We start from the raw sequence: 20,969 nt of genomic DNA, 5'->3' as shown, positions 1-20,969 counted from the left end.
TATTTGGGTATCTGCCTCCCTCTCTCGCACACAGACTCAGACGTCTCCCCTCGAGAGGGGAGGGTCTGTGGAATTGGAGCATTCGCCTTCTTGCATTCGGTACCGAATGGTTAATCGCGAGGAGGTTTCGAGGAGATGGCATTGCGCAAAGGAGGTGGAAAATGGAAAGGGAGAGAGGCGAGGAAAGGGAAACAAACGAACTTACGCGGAACGGGGCGAATCGCTTTGACAAAAGGCTCGTTCTCGCGATCCATTACGGTATTCGGACTTCTGACTAATCTCTTTTCTCTCGCATTGCCCCTCTGACTCTCCCTCTGGACCCTTTGTGACTTCGAACTCATTGTTACGAAGATATTGGAACTTTCTGCCTTCTCTCTCTCTCTCTCTCCCCCCCCCTCATTCCTCTCTTTCCTCCTCGCTCTCTTGTAACACCGTTAAGCAATTAAATCGAAAACTTTTACGCCGTACCGTTAAAAAACACAATTAAAACGGACGTCTATCTGTGGTCACGTCGTTTTCAATTCTCAATACTCTTTCCTCCTTCCTCTTCCCATCCATTCAAGCCTTCCATCCAACGACAACGTTGAAAGAGGGGAAGGAGGGTTAAATCGTGGGTTAAATCCTTTATGATACGGCTCGGGGTCCTCGAAAGAACTCGTTTGCCTCGCATCGCGAACGACATCTTTAACCTTCCAAATGGGATCGTCCCGGATTCGACGACTATTGGACAGGATAATCGCCAGCTATGAGCTCTCGTGAGACAGACGCACGGGGATAAGGGTGATGCAAAGGGTGGCGCAAAGAAGAAGGTGAAGGGAAAACGGAGGGAAGATTTCCGCGTTTCGAGAGCGAAGAACAACAAAGTTTCTTAATGAAGAATAACGTTCCCGGCAAAAGGAAAGATATTTCCACTTAACCGGGAATTCTCTCGGCAAGTCTTTTCCTCTCCTTTGCTCCCTGTCCACGGGAATTGCTCCCCATTTCTCCCCTAATCCTTCCCCGTTGTTCCTCCCGAAACGTTAAGAATACCCCTCCACGGACTATTGACAGTGCCCGGTCGAAAGAGTGTAGTATAACCTTCGATTCAATCTCGCGTTTTAATGAAACCTCTTGGAAACGAAATGAATTTTTGACTATAATGGACTTTCATTCGATGGCTAAACTCGAATGGCTGTCTCTGACTCTCCTCTCTTTTCCTATCTATTCGAGAAACGTTCATAAATGTTTGGGAACAATGCGAGAATCAGGAGAGGATATTTATGCAAATTTGAAGTTTTTTAAAAAGCGAAAGGAAACAATTTAATTATAATTGGACCGAGGATAAAAATTTCAAGTAAAGTAGAAATAGCTTCTCTAGCTTCATTCATCGTTTTCGTGTCTTTGCTGTTGCAAAGAAGAAGAAGAAGAAAAAAAAAGAAAATAGCAAAGATTCTTTTGTTGACCGCTTCTTTATCTATCGTCTCTCAGCACGCGACACGTTTAATTTTCTTAATGATCGGACAAATTTCGAACGCACGAAGAGGAAAACGAGGAGAAGCGTGGCTCCGTATTACGTCGTCAAAGATAGTTTCCGGGCTGGGCCGAGATCGCGTGATTCCTCTCACGCGATCCCCATTTCCTCCTATCGACTTTCCATTTCTTCGTTTAGAAATTTTTCGATCTTCTCCCGAGATGTAGGTCGTCTGGATACCTATTTCACTTAAACGGCATTCACTTGTCTCGGCCTGGAACGAGCGTAGATGCACCGATAGCCGCGGTGATTCTTAAGCTGGATCGATTCAATAGAGACGATTGTCGAAAACCGTGGCACAGCACTAATTTGATTTTGAATTTGGTGCACGTTTCGTTGCAGAAAAAACAACAGACACTCGAAGGAATACCAGAAGAAGATAATAATTAAAGAAAAACTGCTATCGTTCTGCGACAGATTAGCTCTTTATCTCACAAGATCCATCTTTCCAAATCAAATAAACGTTAATCAAGCAATGATCTCGCCGATGCACGAAGAAAGAGTATCCTGGCGACAAATCTTTCTAATCAGTTTATACCTCGTCCGATAATGCGTTCCATCCCTCTTCCCAAATGAAACATTAACGAGGCATCTGGCCTCAATCAAGCGTGATTGTTCGAAATTGTGAGTGGTCGAGACCCATAACGCGTTGATCGATATACGTGTTTCGAGGTCGGCCACCGCATGGAAATGCGTGGGGACACGCGTGCCACCATCCCTTCTTTGCTCGTTCGCCGGATTATCGGCGCTCGATTCATCCCCGAGACGTGCACGCCCGTATCTAAAACTTTCGCGGATGAAAATGGCGCGGCGATTGATTGCTCGCGCGCGTCCACGTGGGAAAATTCGAGCCGAGGCACGTGAATAAACCGGACACGCGCTCGCCGGCATATTTATTAAACGGGGAAGAGGCTTGGCCAAGTAATCCCGCAGCGAAGCGACGGTTTTCGCGGTAAAGCTGCGGGAACGGGTTATTTAAAAAAACAGTTGGACCTGTGCTTTTGACGTGTGCGCTTCTTTTCATCGAGGAGATATCGATCGATGTAATTGGTCGTTGCTCTTAGAGATGAAACAATTCCGTTTTTTCATTATTGACGAAGACGAAGTTTGATTCTTGTTTGTGTATAAGTCTGTCTTCGATTCTGTTACACGCAATAAACGATATGTGTGTGTGCGTGTGTGTTTTTCAAAGAGAATAGTTTTTTTTTATCAGAATCTACGTTTCATTTTTCCAATATATATGAAATAATATGAAATTTAATCGTTGTAAAGTAAATACGCATTATATCGATTCGTTCCTTTCTCTTATTTGCGAGTATTAATAACGTACAATATACGTGGCTTGCGGGAATAATGAGACAAAGACGAAACCTTGGCTCCACGCGATCCTTCAAATTCTCTGATATTCGCTGGTGGTCGTGGTCAAGAGGCGGATCTGCACGTGCAGATTTCATACACAATTTAATCGAAAATGTTAAAAACGAGTATACTGGCGGCCCGCTACTAATTTCGCCGGCCTCGGTACAAAACCAAGCGTACACTATTTTGCGCTTGGACCGGCGCCAGCAGCCAGGTAAATACAACGTTTTCATGAAGATAACGTCGGCGGCCTCTCCACAGAGATGCGAATGGCAAATGAATCCGCCCCGTAATTCTTAATTTTGGGATCCGGCCCCGTGGAACCGATTACTAGCTGGATTATCCCGACATATTTATCGACGGACAGTCTCTCTCTCTCTCTCTCTCCCTCCTACCCTATTCTATCGAATCGCAACGATTGTATGCACACGTCTTTCGGGCGTCGATCGATTCTTTCGCGTGCAGCGAGGGGGCATATCAAGGGGGCGAGCAATCGAATCGACGGATTAATTAATTTCACCCCGATAACTCGGTGATTCGGTTGTTCGTCCACCGATAGAGATTGATTTCGAAGATGGCGGATAAATAGAGAGAGAGAGAGAGAAAGACCGACTATCTAATTTCAGACTGGCCGGTATAATCGAATCGCGATAAATTCCACGCGAAGGGAAATATTCGTTTGCAAGAATGATCAAACTTCCCCTTCCCGATCCATTTCATTCGTTTCGTGTCGAAAACTTGAAGCTTGATGCTCCATTGCCAAACTTGACTAATCAACTTATTCGCCAATTTCATTCGTTTCCGCTCTTTGAAAAATAAAAATAGATAAATGGAGAACGATCGATGGGTGGATAGACGGCGGCACAGGGGAGGCTTAGCCTAAAAGCGATGGGGGAGGAGGGAGGAGGTATAGAAGAGCCTTCGATAATGGGACACAGGTTAACGCGGCGTACACGGGAACGCTTTTTCCCCCTTTCGAGATGGCCGGCCGTAACTGCAATATGCGATTCGGCCGGGGATATTGCGAAATAAAAAGGGTTAAATTAAAAATTCTCGGTCGAGTGCGCCGGTCCTTCGGCCGAGGAGCCGCCTCTGAGAATACGCCTGCGGAATTTGAACGTGAAAGAGAGTTTCCAACCAACCCCCTCCCTCCCTCTCTGCTTTATCCTCCTCGTTCCTCCGGTAACCCGAAGGCTTCGACTTTTATAGCAAGTCCGGTATAAAAGACGGGCCTTTGTGCCTCCGTAAGCCCTCCTTATCGATATTTTTCGATAACAAAAATGAAGGAGCGGGCTCCCCTTAACCGGGTCTCGACTCCTCGGCCAAAGAAAGATAGATAGATAGAGAGAGAGAGAGAGAGAGAGAGACGTTTTCCATCCCTCGAAATTCAGCAAGTTTTTCCTTCTTTGTGTTCCAGAACGACACGATGCAAGTGGTTTGGCAATATCACGTGGAGGAGCCGGTGTCCGCGGCCGGAGTTTTGCCGGATCACGACGCCATCCGGGGATCGAGGCCCCTTTATCTGGTGCAAAGGGACGCTCAACCGAGGCCAACGTCGCGCAACCAAGAGGCCGAGCCACCGCTTCAAACGTGGGACATATTGAACCAGCAGGTTGGTATCGTATCCCATCCATCCGTGCGATCGATTTACCCGATCGTGTCACCATGTATCTCGTCGTTATGCGCAATGTCGCCGTAGAGCGGAACCAACCGCGGTCGGTTGGTTCTTGGACGGGTCCGATGATGCGTGAGGCCGACACGCGGAATCGTGTGGGCGGAAAATTATGGTGTAATACGAGCCATTGCGCGGCGGATAATATGATTATACGTGGAGGGAGGATACGGCGCGATGGAACGCGTTTTACGTATGCATAATGATAGAGAGGCAGGCGTAGGTGGTAATAATGTAATGGATAGGTGTTCGCCGGACTTTAATCGTTGGGGGTTTAGTCGAAAGGTAGGTGAGAAACTTGTATTTCGTCCGGCTTGTATACAGGGTGAAGAGTGGAAGAGAAGATTCTATGAAAAAAAAAAAAAAAAAAAGAAAGAAAAAAAGTCGTAATCGTAGTCTTCGATGTTACAACGAATTCACGAATCACTCACTGTACGCGTGAATTCGTTCGTTCGTAAGGTCTTGTTGCAAATTTGTCCTGTAGATTTGTGTGTGTGTGTGTCTCTCTTTCTCTCTCTCTTTATGTTGTTTATCCAATTATTGAAGGAACAGTTGGTAGTATAGTAACACAAGGCACATAGTGGCGAGGGAACGAGCTTAATATTCATCGAGACGGCGAAGGAGTTTCTGTGGAAAGGCGATTAAAGAGTTTTAATTACGGGCTGGAAACGTAGTGTCAACGATATCATATTAAACTCGATTCTCTCGTAGAAGCTACTTTTCCAAAAGCTCCCCGTATCCGTGAGTTTACTCTCCGCAGGGGAAGTCTGTCGGACGAAATGAATCGCGCCAGCTCCGATTCGTCGCTATGACACTGTTCCATCGAACTTCGATAATGCCTTTGAAGTTATTAGACACACTCGTCCCGTAACCGTGGCTATTAAAATTTAATTGTAATTGAACGAGAACGAGAGCGGTGGAAAGTTTTGAGAGAAATTGCATCAGACGATCTGGCTCTGCCCGTCTAATATCTTCGCGACGAATCTTCGCGCCAAGAATTTTCGCCACGATAATGGTCTTTAATTAACCATCTGTATCCGTAAAGTGGCAATCGTAATTTAGACAAATTGCTGGTGTAAAAAGAAGAAAAGAATTCTCAATTACCATTCCCCATTTTAATATCCAAATAAATTCTTGTTATTACGAAATTATAAACTCGTAATATAAAATCAAACAATATAACTTTCATTTTTCCCTTATTATTTCATTATTCATTAAAATCTAAAAATCAAAATTTCTTATTTCCAACCAAACGTGAGCCAACTCCCAACGCAATTTCAATCTGCTACACCCGCTAATTTGACCGGTCGTTGGCGCGCAGGACGGTCATTACCCGTTCTCTTCGTTCCCTTTCGAAGGCGATCCTTGTTTTATTCGAGCGGCGATAGATACTCTTCGCGGTCGACTCAGTCACGCTTCTGTTTCGCGAGCGCGTGCACGCGGTTCGAAAAGGGGAGGGGAGAGAAGAGGAGAGACGCAGAGATCGAAGGGAGAAGGAGATAAAACGAAGCGTGGCGAGATGAATGTTCGAACGCGTTTAACGTTCAGCCTGGTAGCCGAGTGGATTTTTATCGGATGCAAGCCGCGAAGCATTGTGCGCCGAATTTATGAGAGCATAAATCTTAACCGGGTCACATCCGGCAAAAACTATTCGTTCATTAGCGTCGCCGGGTCATAGATTACGGTTGGACGCTATCGCAGGTATCGGACAATGCTAATTCCACGGGCTGCCGAGCTTTTGCTTATAGTTTATACACAACCCGGCCAAGGTGGGGATGATCCACTCCCTCGTACAACGTTGACAACGAGCCAGCAATGGATCGATCATCCGCGCGAATAACGAAGATGAAAAACAAGCTCGAGTTCGATCTGTCCTTCTGTCGGCCGGGATGGCGAGCATGAGGGCGTCGTAAACACGATGGGATGGGAACGATCCGTGCAAATACGAAAGGAGGAGATATGGAAGTTATCAGTCAGCTTACGCTCCAGTGTCTTCTCGCGTTCGGCGGATCGATCGGCGAAAAATCGGGAAATTTCGATTGATCTATCTCTCCCTTTCTCTCTCTCTCTATCGTTTCCATTCGTTTCACACGCGACGATGAAATTTCCAGCGTCGAGGATGCTCGCCAATGTACGTATCGCGTCTGATAAATGGCACTTTCGATATTTTTGCGCGATTCAATCGAGCGACGCGTGTCAACGAGTCTGGTAATGGAAACGAACGAAGCTGGGTCCGGCATTATCAGAAAAAGGCCGGGTGATGAAATAATAAATTGGAATTACGGGGAGGCGGGAAAGGAGGGGAGTGGGTCGAAACCGAACAACGCTAATTTCATCAGCTCTGTTTACAATTTCGCGTCAAAACGGGAAACTGGGCTGTTTCGATGCTCATCATGCTGTAACAAATTACCGCGTCTCTCAACTGGAAAGGAATTACTCGCTCGCAAATGGAACGATCCTCTTTCCTCCTCTGCCTTTTTTTCTTTTTTTTTTTTTTTTTTTTTTATTTTACTTCGATATTCAATGAAATTGGACGCTCTCTACTCCACGCCACTACTTTTTCCTCCTCTCTGGAATCATCATTGGATCGTCGTGTCGTTGTATATTCTCGCGAGAACGATAAATTTTACTAAAAAAAAAAAAAAAAAAAAAAAAAGGAACGATTAAATTTTGACATTTTTTTAACGAGACTTCTACGTTAACGTTCCACGCGTAGATCGCGTAGAGAGAAATTTTCAAGTATGGATGTTTGTGCGATTTTTGCAGAAATACTGGTGTAAATATGCGTGATAATACGGCCGGATTCAACGTTGAGAGGCCTCGTTTAATTTCCAAGTTTCCTCGACCAGGTTGAACAGTATGCTATTATACTGTACTATAACTATACGAGTTGCCACTATCGTGAAACTCGTACATGGATCTAGTTTTCAATCCAGTGTGTGCAGTGTTTGTTGAGATCGGAATCAATTCTCAAATTGCCAGGAACTTGATTATTATTCGTTACTCGATCAAACTCCGATTATCCAATTTTCCACTCATCATATTTTACGAGCAACAACAATTTCTTTTAAAAAAAAATATCGTACTTTGCCACTTCAAGACTTCTTAATTCCAACAACGTTCGATCGACCGATCACTTTCTTGAAAAAAACGTAAAAAAATCAACAGAATTCTCTTTTCCTTCTTGTGCGTAATATCGCTCATCTTGCAACTATTCCTCGCTTCCTTCTTACGAGAATGCTTACTTGTACTCAGCTAACTACGCACGCGGAAGTTTCACGCCGGTCGAATAACTTTTGTATCACGGTGAGATGAATATGAATGTCTGGAGGCGCAAAGAAAGAGAGAGAGAGAGAGAGAGAGAGAGGGCAGCTTGTTAGAACGGATTTCGCATTCATTCCGGACCAACCACCCTTTCTCCGGCGATACTTTTTTCGCGGCTCACTCTCGAGTCGAAAGGGAAACTTCGCCGACGAGAGAGCGCCAAATTTGCCTCGGGCGGATGCCGTTTTCGCGCCTCATCGTCACCCTTGTTGCCTCGTGAATTTATATAATACCGCATCCTGTCTCCTTTTTCCTCTCCCCAAACATCGTTTGCATACCATTATCACGACACCGTGGGATTATTTCGTATTTTTAGTGGCGAAGCAGTGTACACGAGAGATGGTAGGCAGAAAATTTAAGGACGAGATAATTCTTATTGGTTCTCGAGCGGATCTATCAAGTTGCAAATGAAGGATTTCTACTACTCGTTGGATAAATTGTTTGGAAAATTAATGCACGTTCACGCGATTCATTTCGCGATTTATCCAAAATCATCGAATTGCGAAAAAACCGAAACCTTTCCTTCTTCCATTCAATTTTCACTCCTTCTATAATTTTCTATCCCACTTATAGCGAATCCACGAATATCGCATACGAATGAACCTTTCCTCCCACGGTTAACCGGAGAAATTTCAGTTTACGTTCGCAAGAAACGCGCCAGTTTCCACGAACCACCAAGTTCATTAGCGATGGCATTCGTCATCAATCATAGCGCGGGCAAAACGTGGCTGGTGAAAGGACACGCCATCATTCTTCATTCTCGATATAGTTATTTCACAGGATTCCATCCTGCTTGAATTTCTCTCTGTTATATATCTCCGCTGTCTAAGCTTCCAGACACGCTTCCACGCTAGCCCTCTGCTTCTTTTCTCTCTCTCTCTCTCTCTCTCTCTTCTTATTTCCTTCCATTCCATTCCACAACAACTTTTCAACGGGCCTCTTTCACGCGCACTAATTCCTCCTCCGCATCAGAGATATCAGATATCAGAGATTTCGAGAGAGGGATTCCTTATTAGTTATTTATAGGAGTGTGAATGGAAGGAGGAGGAAGGGGGGGGAAAAAGTTGGCGCCGCGATGAGAAAAGGGCGAAACGCGAGCGTGGCCTCGGCCGGGTAACGTAAAACGCGTTTTTATGCGGGCCAACGTTCAAAGGAAGCCACCCATTTGAAACGCGCATAGCACGCGGCGGGGATAATTATCGTCTCTCCTCACTTTCCAAGAAATTCACGGAAACGGAGAGGGGGGAGAAAAAGCGGCCAAGGATGAGACGTGTCATGAATCGCTCACCCCTTTATGCGCATTTGATTCATAAACCGAGCTTATCCAGTGGATTCGTTTACGCGTCTTTAACAACGTTTCCCATCCAGCATTTTATCAAAGTGAATTAAACGCGAGGAGGAAAAAGTTGGAATTCGTTTGATATTCTATCTACGTATGAAATATTTTACACGAGGAACGGATATATTTATTCATTGAAGAATAGAATTAGAATCGTCTGAATCCTTCGTATCATCGAAATTTCGATGAACCAAAACACCAAATTCATTTACAATTCACTGCACTCCGACCACTTTAAACTAAAATACTCGAAAAGTGGCTATCTTCCCTCTCGCGAAATTCCCTCACACCAACTCTTCGGTATGCAATTTCGCAGCCTATCCTCGCGTATCGAAACGATCACGTCGTATCCTATTCCTACCGCGTGTGTCGAGATCATCGTGTCGAAGTCGACTGGTCGGAAATCGTTCGGCGGGAAACACAGGCAAGAATCGTAAACACGGGGCCAAATGTTGGCCGTGCCCGGGGCGGGCGTTCACCATATTCGAGAGCAAAACAATAAACGTAAGAGTCGTCCTTCCCGGTAATCTTGACATCGATAATTTCGGAGAAACGCGTGGGAGAAGCCGGAGGCGGGCTCGCGAAAAAAAGAATCGCAATTTTCTCTCGGGATCGCGCGCGTACCCCGCGGCTCCAACCTTTCGTTTCCGATTTCTTTTCTTTTCTTCCACATCTTTTTCGGCGTGGAACGCGCTCTACTCGCTTCGACGAGGATTTTTCTCTCGGATCCCGGTTTTAAGACGCCCCTCTCGCTCGTAATCACGCGGAGAAGGAATCGTCCTCGGCAACATAAAATATCGAGGGCGAAGATTAAATTTGTTCGATACGCTCTTTGCGATCCTCGCCAGCGGTTGGAAATTCGCGTCAAATATCCGTCGTAATATATGCTTTGAGAATCCCTTTTGTGATGGAAGCTTGACCGTTGAAAACGACGATAAGTTATTTTTTTTTTAAAAAAGCTTGGAAGAATTTGTAATTTAAATCCCATTTCCTTTCAATCTCCGCAATTGTAATTCTCCCAAAAATTCAATTAGGATAGATAAGATTTTTTTCTTTAAAAAAAGGAAAACGAAGCTTTTATTCATCTCCGTTCCAATTTTATATTTATTTTCTCCAATTAATCTTCTCAGAAATAAATTAATATTTTCCGTAAATACATTCATCTCGTCGAATCGAACATCTTATATGGAATAATTTCGCAATTTTCAAATTCGTTCGTTTCGAAGGGGACTTCGTCTGTGCAGAATTGTCAAAAACAGTGATGATTTCGCTCGTTTCGCCGGGGACGAACACGTCCCATGCAGCTGAAATCGTCGGCCGGGATTAACTTCGTCACGCGAATAGCGATACGGGGGAAACTCGGTCGAAGATAGTTGCAATTAGAAAAACAGTTTGCAGGCTGGCTGTCCGGGGATGGCAACCGTTGTACCTCGCTAAATACCACGTTACTCCATTAACGGGAGTACAGTCAGATCCGTACCGTTCCCTATCAGTTTCGCGCAGCATGGAGGACGAGCTTTCGGCCGTATTGTGTGCCACTCAGAGCGTTAACATTTGAGAAGTTTTGAGAAAGTATTAACTCGTGCGTGTACGGCTAACAACGTCCATCCATCCTTGTCCAATCTCGATTCGTTTCCACTCTTCCTCGTATCGTGTATGCGATCATCTGTTTCAGTTATAACTGAATAGATATAACTGTTTTTATCGGGGTTGATTGAAATTGAGAATTTTGTTGAGCAAGAGGGAGGCAAATCCATCTTCTTTTTTTTTTGGACCGCTTTATGCAGATTCTATCGATCTTTTACATTCGATTTCCATTTTTTTAAACCGTATCTTTCTTCCTTTTATATTTCGAACCGAAATTTCGAAAAATTCGCCCAAAATACGACCCAAAATATAAATCCGATCCGGATTACTTTTAACTTTTCGAATTGTAAGTATTATTGTCTACACTGTCAGAAAGATGGGTTAATCTGGATCGAACTAGCCATTTAAAACAATAATAATCGTACGTAGTTTTCTTGTTAAAACGTGGAGTTTAAACGGAGGAGAAAAGAGAAGAAAAAGTATCTAGAGTTAATTTATCGTAAAAGTTTTCCAGTCTTGGAAACAACTCGCGGAATTAAGCTCGTTTAACCAACCATCGTCCTCGAATTACTTTGCAGGTACGCTTACCCAAGGGACAAGACACGTTGCTTTGGTGCCGCGTTCTTAGGATGCCAAACATTGATCACAAACACCACGTCGTGAAGGTAAGTTCACCTCCCCAGCTATAACCTACTTACTACCAGCAAGCCCTCCCACGCCGCGTCTTACGCATCCCTAACCCATCTAAACTTGATTAAACCTGGAACGTACGAACAGATTCCCGTCGACATGGGAGCTGTCAAGCATCGGGCGGATATCTCTCGGTTTGTCGGCTCGTGGAAATTCTCGCGAATTTCTTATCAAGATTCAGAGAACGATCGTTTCATCCCCCTCGATTTACCCTTAATCTCGCCTCGCATTACGACCAACCAATGGCAGAAACGGCGAAAATACCCTTTCGGAAAAGAGGGAAATTTATTAGAATTTTTAAACGCAGCCTCTTTTCTCGTTTCAATTCGTTCAATCTTTAGATAGTTCCCGTCTCGGGCGGAATCATTCGACGAATTTGATCTCTATTCTCGGCCGCGATGCGTCAAAATTGGAAATACACGTCTCGTGGTTTCGGCCTATATATTACATGTATATATATATTTTTAAACGAGCGATCGAGCGAGAGACGTGTGACAGTCGATCTGTATAAATCTGTATAACCGCGAGTCGATTTCGGGAAGGATTCAGGTGGAAGGTATTTCGAGATCTAATTTAAATTCATCCTCACGCCCCACATATTTATGTAACACGTTAAATTATCGCGTTAATTTAATTCGCAATTTTTCCTTTACATCCAATTCGATCGTGGAACGAAATCCGAGATATCCGATAATCCTCGATTATTCGATCGATCCGATATTTTAAAAAAATAAATAGCGAAAACAGAGGCGAGAATATTTCCCTGTAATCGTGATATCATACGATATTTGTGCGTCGGTCGTTGCAACGCGATTACGTTGCAAATTCTCTAACGAAATTTCAGAGAACAATTCTCTTCTACTCGCAATTCATCAAGATGCATACTCGTCGTAATAACGAACACGTGGGTTAACATTCTTTCGAACGTTGCGATTCATATCGATTCAAAGACGCGTCGAAAGATCTCTGATTTTCATCGAAGACAACGAATTAAGTTCTTACAACGAGACAGCGGCTCCCTTTTTTTTTTTCCCTTTTTCCATTTATTCGTCTGACAAACGTCGGATGTAACGCCGTTGTGACTCGTCCCTTTTTCAGCACGAGCCTGTGATACAACCCGGAAGTCACGATTACCTGCATCACATGACTTTGTACGAGTGTCGTGGGGATCAGGGGCAATTGGAATCCGCGGCGAAGACGTCAGGCAGTGTTTGCTATCAGTCCAATCAGCCGTCTCTTCAATGTAATACAATCGCCGCTATCTGGAGTCTGGGCTCTGAGGTATGCTACGTGACACATTTAAATGTAAATTAAGAATTAAACAAACTTCCCCTTCGGGGAGAGGGAGGAGGGCAGGGGAGGGGGCGTCGAAAAATAAATTTCGAGGGCAAAAATTGGTTCGATCTCTGGTCGGACGTTGAAGCGGGATTGATTGAAATTTATCAAATAAATTCGAAATACACGATATCTGTAATTCTCGCGTGGAGAATATCGTTTCAAGTCGGTTTTAATTTTATTCATTTATTCCTGTAATTCTTTTCCTTCTTTCTTTTTCTTTTTTTTTTTTTTTCTTTTGAATTATTCCACGTGGACAGAAGTGGTTTCGCGTGTACCAGCAATTAAATCGTGACACGACGTCGCGTGTGAGATTAACCGAGTGTCCCCGCGATCGGTCGCATCTTCGCAGAGTGTTCGTGTTACCAGCGACCACGAAGAAACGAGTTCGTGGCCGGTCCCTCTCTCTCTCTCTCGCCCCCCTCCGCATTGGTATGCATTGCACAAAACCCGGAATTACCGCGATATATACCCGCATCCCACCACCGTGTGTCTCTCTTACGCTCGTCCCAAGATGACGTCGGATTAACATTCGTGGACACTGATTTATCCACCGTGTAATTATCCTGGCCGGTGATCTTGATTATATCTCCAATGATTTATACGTGCAATTAAACCACCTGCGCTTATTCCACTTTATATACACATTCTTCCACGATGTAAATAAATAATAACGCGTACGAGATAATTGATTATTCCCTAAAAATTTCCTAGACTTTTCTTTTCCTTTTTTCTTTTCTTAAATCATTACACCGAAAATAATAATATCGATCGTGCAAAATTTAAATAGAAATCATCGACTCGAATGTTCCCCTTCATCCGTTCGAAAAATCCTCGACAGCAGCCGTAAAAATACGAGCGGCAAAAGAATTCCGCTTCGAGGACAATAATTCATCGAGCGAATCGGCCGAAACAAGAAACAGCGTGAAAAATAACCATTTGTACCCGACACGAACCCGAACGACCGTCCATAAACCCGGACGATCCCGAATCGTCCGTTTCCAACGGGGCGCATAATCGAGCGCGGTTCGCCACGCTTCTTCTTCTCGCAGGGGTTCAATTACCCGGCCGAGGCCGGTTACGCGCTGGATCCGCACACCGGTCCGCGCTACTACATGCTCGAGACCCACTACGCCAATCCTCAGATGGACGCGTTCATAAGCGACAGTTCCGGTTTGCGTTTGCATTACACGGACAAGTTGCGCACCCACGACGCCGGCATCCTGAGCGTCGGCATCGACCCCAACTGGAGGCACATCATACCGCCAGGCCAAGCGGAGGTGGTGTCCGAGGGTCACTGCATCTCGGACTGCACCGGGCACACGATACCGAACAGCGGCATCAACATATTCGCCGTCATCATGCATACGCATCAACTGGGGAGGAAGGTCCGATTGCGGCAGATAAGATCGGGCGAGGAGCTGCCACCCATTGCCTCTGACACCAATTACGATCCTAGCTATCAGGAGTATAGGAAGCTGCAGAAGCCTGTCAGGGTCTATCCGGTGAGTCGATATTGCCTCCTTATACTTGAAAATTGACTTTGGAAACGAAGGAAGTAGAGAGCGAAGAAGTAGAGGCACTGAAAACAATTAATTCGGAATCAGTGTTACAGAATTAGTTAATGAAGAAGTAATATATATATAAATATATCCCAAGTAAATGTTATATTAAAATAAAAATATTAAAATTATTTCCGTTTACGGCCTTCCGATAGTAACATTTGGGCCCCGTGAAGAACTCAACGAAATCACGCTGGACGATGAACGTGTTAAACGCCGTTCCAAGAAATATTGATCGAGTATCGATCGAGAGAAATTGTCGATCGAGTAATTTACTTTAGCCATGTGTTTCGTGTATTTCGGGATTGGGATGATACAATAATTCGTCTTTAATTTGTCGAAGTTAATAACAGATACCGCGATAATCTTGATTTATACTACTGTGATTCCCTTTTGATATGGAAATCGGACTACGTCTTGATTTAAACTGAAGAAATTTTGATCGAGTACGATGAAATTGTCGTTTCTTTCAGCAATCGAATCGGAAATCGTGATCGAGTAATTCAGTTTAGCGATGTGTTTCGTGTATTTTTGGAGACGAATCTTCAAGATCGGGATGACACGTCAATAATTCGTCTTCGTCATTTGTCAAAGTTAAAAATAGATAATACGTCGATAATCTTGATTTATACTATCGTGATTCGACGATATTTTCGTTTCAGGGCGATCATTTGGTGGCCGAATGCACGTACTCGTCCAAATCGAGGCAAGCAATCACGCTCGGTGGTCTGACAACGAGGGAAGAAACTTGCCTGGTGTCCACTCTTTATTATCCCCGCATCGAGCTGTCGCTCTGCTACTCTCTCCCTTCATTACCAACGGTTCTGCAGAGTTTGGGGATCCAAAAGCTGATGCAGTGAGTATTTGTCATAACGTTTTCCAGCCCTTGTTTAAATATCGACAACGATTTTCGAACGAAGCACGTTCGGATCGTTCACCCGCGAGACAAACGAGACAGCTCGGTCGATTCGAATTTTGCGAAATAATCACGAGGCCGTCGCTCTCGTTTCACTTTCTTCTTTCCACTTTTTATTTTATTTTTATTTATTTTTTTTCGAATCGAAAGAGAGAGAGGGAGCGAGAGTTCAAAGACCCGTTTCATATTAATTTACACAGGACAGTTGATACCACGTTAATGATCACGACGCATCACCACCACCACCACCATCATCGACCACCACCACCATACACAAAGCTACGACCGACCAGACGTTCGCTCCTTTTACTCTGATTACTTTAAATTGGCAATTAGGGACGGCGATGGCCCGTGCGTCACGACCGCCACGACCTGTCGTTAGCTCAACGAGCGCCGGTTATATTGCGCCAGACGCATCGTTTATTGCATTACGTAATGTTACGTGTGTCACGAAGACGCTTCCTGGCGACGTGTCACGAACCTTAATGTAACAAGCGTCCTGTTTCGCTAAACACACTCCGGGTTACATTGAATACCGTAGTTAAATTACTGTTATTACTACCACTAATATCGGCAGGTCGTTGCCTAGTTGGGTCGTTAACTCCGGCCAGAGATCATTGTCATCTTCGCGTGACATCGCGGTTAAATTGCCGCATCGGTCGAAGAGGGATGCGAGCAACGCCTCTATATTTCAATAACCGTACACCTGTTACCCATCCATTGTCCCGACTCGTTGTTACCGAACCATCAAACTAATTACCCTCTAAATACTTCAACGATCATCTTGTTATAATTACAACGACATCCTCTACGTATCCTCTCCTCCTCCCAAGTCGTTCCAGAGAGCTGCAACAATTATTCGAGTTACTTTCTTTTCCTCCTTTTCTTATTTTTTCCTTAAATTCTTTTTCCGTCACTTGTAAGTGTTAAAAAATATTCCAAAGAGTCGAGTGTCCTGTTATATAAAATGCTTTATAGCAAGCTCTCTTTTATTTTTACGTACCTTCGCACCAGCACCTTCGAGAAAACGTTCGCTAAGAAAATTTCTCGTCCAAGAAAGAAAATGCATGCACAACGTGCATTCCCCGCATCTCTCCAAAAAGCTTTGGCAACGAGCTTTGTTTCCGCAAACGAACGTGCATTCGCGATGCGGGTCACGAGAGCGCATCCGTCCCTAACTTCTTCACGATGAATATATATATATATATATATATAGGTCGAACGAGATCCTTCACGGTGGCATCCTTCCTCTTTCTCGTTACAGGGGTTCCAGCCCGGTAAAGATTCAAGAACCGCAAAAGTTGGCCGGCATGACGTTGGAGGAACGTTTGCTCAGCTACGACTGGGAGAGCAGTTTCCAGAGCTTCCAGGAAGCTACCCGGGGCGGCACCTTTAAACCTCTTTGCTGGACGAACAAGGGGGAACTGGCCGGCATGGACAGCCTGGAAGTCCATTATCCAAGGATCCTGAGGCCGTACGAGGAGGTTGCCCTTCCGTGCTCGAAGAAACCTCTCAGGAACAAATTGTCGTTGATGCTGAGCGAGGACGAGGACATAGGTGCACCCGTGGACCCGGACAGTGACGAGACGAACGCGGTGGAACGTGGACAATTGGTGCGCAGCAAAGTGTCACGAAGCAGTGACGGACCAACGGGCGCAAGTTCCTCGACCAAGTCGATACCGACGATCCTCACCCTCGCCACCTTGGCGACCATCGTCGCCGCCGCGTTCAGGTGAACACTGGCTGGTCGTCTTGCGTGCAGATCGAATGAAAACCGATCGATTTCGTTTATCTAGGACGGCCGTTTTTACCTTCTATTGTTGATCAAGCTGAGGATCGGGGAGGTGGATTCATATGTATGTAAGTACGTGCCGGTGTCTACCCTCTCGCGCGTCACGTGGATTAAACAAGCATTATCGTGGCTCGTTCATCAACTAGAGATCGTTGAGTGAGGACAAGGTAGATGATTTATAATATAGGGTCCCCCACTCCCCTCCCTCTCCTTTCTAGGGTTTGATTCTTCAACGCATCGATACACGGTCCGTCGTTGAACGATCGTACGTGACGTAATTTTTCCTTTCTTTCTTTTTTTTTTTTTTGGTAAAACACGTTCTACGAATAAACAAGAAAGGAATAAATGACGGACGAGATAGCGTGAAAGGAGAAGAGAAATATTTTTGATGTGGCCTCGAGTCGTGATCGCGTGTAATAATCGATGAAGAAGTTGATATAGACGATGATTGCCAAATATATATACATATATATATATATTTTCCCTCGATGAAGTGTTCTTCGAAGAGCGGGATCTACGATGTCCTCAATCAAAGATCGACCTCCCTTTTTCGCGATCTCTGCTCGTGCACCGTATTGTTACTATGTATCGCGTGCTTGCGCAGGGCCACCCCTCCTTTGGATATCTTTCGAACGCTCGTTATTTTTTTCTTCTACCGGATTACATCCTTCGAATACCCTTCTCGATTCGTTTCACGATTTATTATAGCGCTACCAGGTCTGTAATTTCTTTCGCGAACGGCACCGTGTACATATAATGGCAAACTGCCTGAGATAGACCCGTGCGAAAAAAAAAAGGGGGTATTCGTATCGACGCCGTAGAATAAAAGGAAAAACTTTCATTCGTTCGCGAACAATAAAATCGATTCACAATCAGAATTGATTTCCGATTTTCGTCCGGTTGGCCGCGTATACTATTTCGCTTCGATCGTATTTTCCAGGACGGTGGCCGATACGATCAAAGAAGGTCACTCTAGAAATCTCTGGAAAGAATTGCATTTTCCGTCGTAACGGTAACACGGTCGACGTTTGTTCGCAGTGTGAAAACGGATGGGCCCTCTTGCTCTTTGACAAGATCGGATAAAGGAAACGACGCGACGAATCGTGAATCAAAATTTTACAAAGTCACTCGTAGCATCTTCCTTCCCTTGTACTTTTATCATACCTTATCATGACGTTTACAATGACACTTGTCTCCATAAATCAACTTGTTGGAAAGTTATTTAATTTCTTTCGATCTCTCGGTTATAAATACATTTAAGTATTTGATCGTTTGATCTCCAATGGAAATCTTAACGAATTCGAAGTATAAAATATTATTTTTAATTGTTCAACGGGCGAAAACGTACGTTATAATTTCTATCGATATCGAATACCAAGAATATGGAGCAAGTTTCCTGGTCCATTTGTGCGAGCAATTTCGAACTAGTGACTTCGACAAGAGCGATAGAAATCGGAAACGTTCGGTACTTGATCCCACTTTAAAAGTTAACGATCTCGAACGAAAGATATCCGCGAGGAAACGAGGCTCCTGCCCGTAAACATTAAAATTATTTTCAAGCTTCTGGGACTCGAAAGAATTTATATTGTTGGCTGTTTATTTAGGCCAAGAACCAAGCATGCAATCCTCGCAATGACAAAATTTCTAGGAAATATTTCAAGCACCAGCTTTTCTAGCTTTCTCGAAAACGATAAGCGTCACGGAGAATTGCTTGGTTCGCGCCAGAGACTGTATATTCTGTTACTAATTAGATTTATACGAATAGATGCGTTTTTTAACGGGGATCGTATAAACGTTGATCGATTCTCACTTATCGAGGCTTTAATTAAACATTTAAACATGTAAAATTCCATCACGTTGTCTCAAATTATTAATGATAATTGATGAATGATAAAATGATAATTCCAAAATATTAATTCAATTAATTAAGAAAGGATTATTTAAAGAAAAAACGCAAGAAAAATCAAATATTCTAATGTAAATGATGAAAAAAAAAATCGGACTTGCAAATTCTCAAATTCATCAAACTTATCAAAATAACTTCTCGTTTAAATAACTTTCGAGGCAGCGCATCGTGGAATTATTTCCAGCCTCGTTCCGTGTCACTTGACCAACGTTTGCACCATTTCCTTTGTAATATTCTGTACAGTTTCTTAAGTGTAACACTCTCGTTGCTCGGCTGGCCAAGCTCGCGCCGGCGATTATTTATTTCTTAATTTAAAAGAAAGAAAGAAAAAAAAAAAAGAATTGTATAGAGAGCGAGTTTAATTATCGCCGTTGACACACACACACACACACACACACACACTACGTTCCGCTCAAGTTTCCAAATATACATACATACATATATGCGTGTTTTGTATTCAGCGCGCCGCACGTTCGCGAAGCGAATATACACGTTAAGTTTCTTGATGCGTTTCTCAACCGCCCGCTGCGGGACACTTGTCGCTACGAATGGCATACACGCATCGATCTACGCGCGATCGGTTTCCGTAAACGGAAGGCACGTGCTTCCGTTTTTTTTCTTTTTTTTCGCGCGATGATTTAAAGCGGTGCTTTGATCCACTTCCGTGCAAGGAAGCGGATTCCACAATCTATCCGAGTTAATTAGAAGAGTGAAATGGAGATTTTACTCTTGGAAATTTTACTGGAATTTTCTTTATAACGATCGATACTCGATAGACGACAAGATAATTGTTTAATCGTTCGATTATAAATATATCATAGGATATTTGATATTTGCGTTAAATCGTTATATGAAATAAAATGTGTAACACTTCGATTCGAAGTGTAGATGTATTTGTAATATTTATGATGTTTCGTAAAAAAAAAAAAAAAAAGAAGAAGAAAAAATTTAGGAAAGAATTAAAATTCGATTAGAAATAGATATCCAATAGATTTTCGAGAAGAGTAATTTCTCCAATTACGAGGAATCCAACAATCGTTATCGTTTAACCATTATTGCTTTTCTCTCAAAGAAAATACTGAAAGATATCTATCGATCAATCGTTATTCTTTTCTTTTCTTTTTTTTCCTTTCCCTCCGACAAATTTACATTTAATCGAATCCACGCTCCGCGTACGTAGGTGGTTTAATTTGATCAAATTCTCGACCCGGCTACAATGTGTACGTGTGCACCTCATTTGACACCCGGTTCAGTTGATTAAGCCCTCGCGAAGCACCACTTTAATTATCGGGAAAAAAAGGGGAAAGAGAGAAGGAAACTAAGGAGTGACGACGTATGATACCTGTGCGCGCAAAGGAGTGGACCCGCGCCAGAGAGCCGTGCTACCGTGGATCGATAGGATAGCATTGTAGTCGAGAGGTCCTTAAACGCGCGCGCGCGTTTTTTCCCCCCTGAATTCCATTTGCATCGAGAAGAATGCAGCTTTCAAAGTTTCAGTGTGCGGTCAAAAGCACGAGGATCGAGGAGCTTCGCGTCTCTTCCTCCCCCTCCCCTCCCCTCCCCCCCCCTCTTCTCAGGAGAACGAGGAAAACTCGTGTTTTTCACTGTTCGCGTGTGCCTGTTTCCCTCCTCCTCCCTCCCCCGATTTCGTTCTCATCCTGCCTCTCGGTCGTCGATTAAAATCCAAATTAACTCGATACCTCGTCCCGTTAAAAATCGTGGCGACCGATTGTCGATCTCTTTCTCTCTCTCTCTCTCTCTCTCTCCCTCTCTCACTCTCACTCTCTCTCTCTCTCTTTCTCTCCCTAGCGTAGAAGATAATAATAATAATAATAATAATAATAAAAAAAAAAAGGAAGAGATAAAAAAACCTCATTAAGTAGTCGGACTAATCGGTAAAAAAAAAAAATAAATAAAAATAAAGTAAAATAAAATAAGCGCGTAGCCACGTTTTACAATTTAATACTACTACGATAA

General features: G+C 43.8%; 1 protein-coding gene across 1 annotated transcript; it reads left to right on the top strand.

Annotated features, from left to right (window-relative positions):
* The first annotated feature begins 4,291 nt into the window (after positions 1-4,291).
* Positions 4,292-19,943, top strand: olf413 (DBH like monooxygenase olf413). The gene is made up of 6 exons (XM_031919662.2): positions 4,292-4,481; positions 11,370-11,456; positions 12,580-12,762; positions 13,869-14,321; positions 15,041-15,234; positions 16,559-19,943. Exons 1-6 carry the CDS (start codon positions 4,296-4,298, stop codon positions 17,028-17,030), a joined length of 1,575 nt encoding a protein of 524 aa, XP_031775522.1. The 5' UTR covers positions 4,292-4,295; the 3' UTR covers positions 17,031-19,943.
* Positions 19,944-20,969: the final 1,026 nt, after the last annotated feature.

Source organism: Apis florea, unplaced genomic scaffold, assembly GCF_048593485.1.
Source record: "Apis florea isolate Af1SG1 unplaced genomic scaffold, ASM4859348v1 contig_2897_pilon, whole genome shotgun sequence".
In the NCBI taxonomy this organism is placed as follows: Eukaryota; Metazoa; Arthropoda; class Insecta; order Hymenoptera; family Apidae; genus Apis; species Apis florea.
The sequence above is the reverse complement of the archived record's forward strand: the minus strand, read 5'-3'. Positions and strand labels throughout refer to the sequence as shown.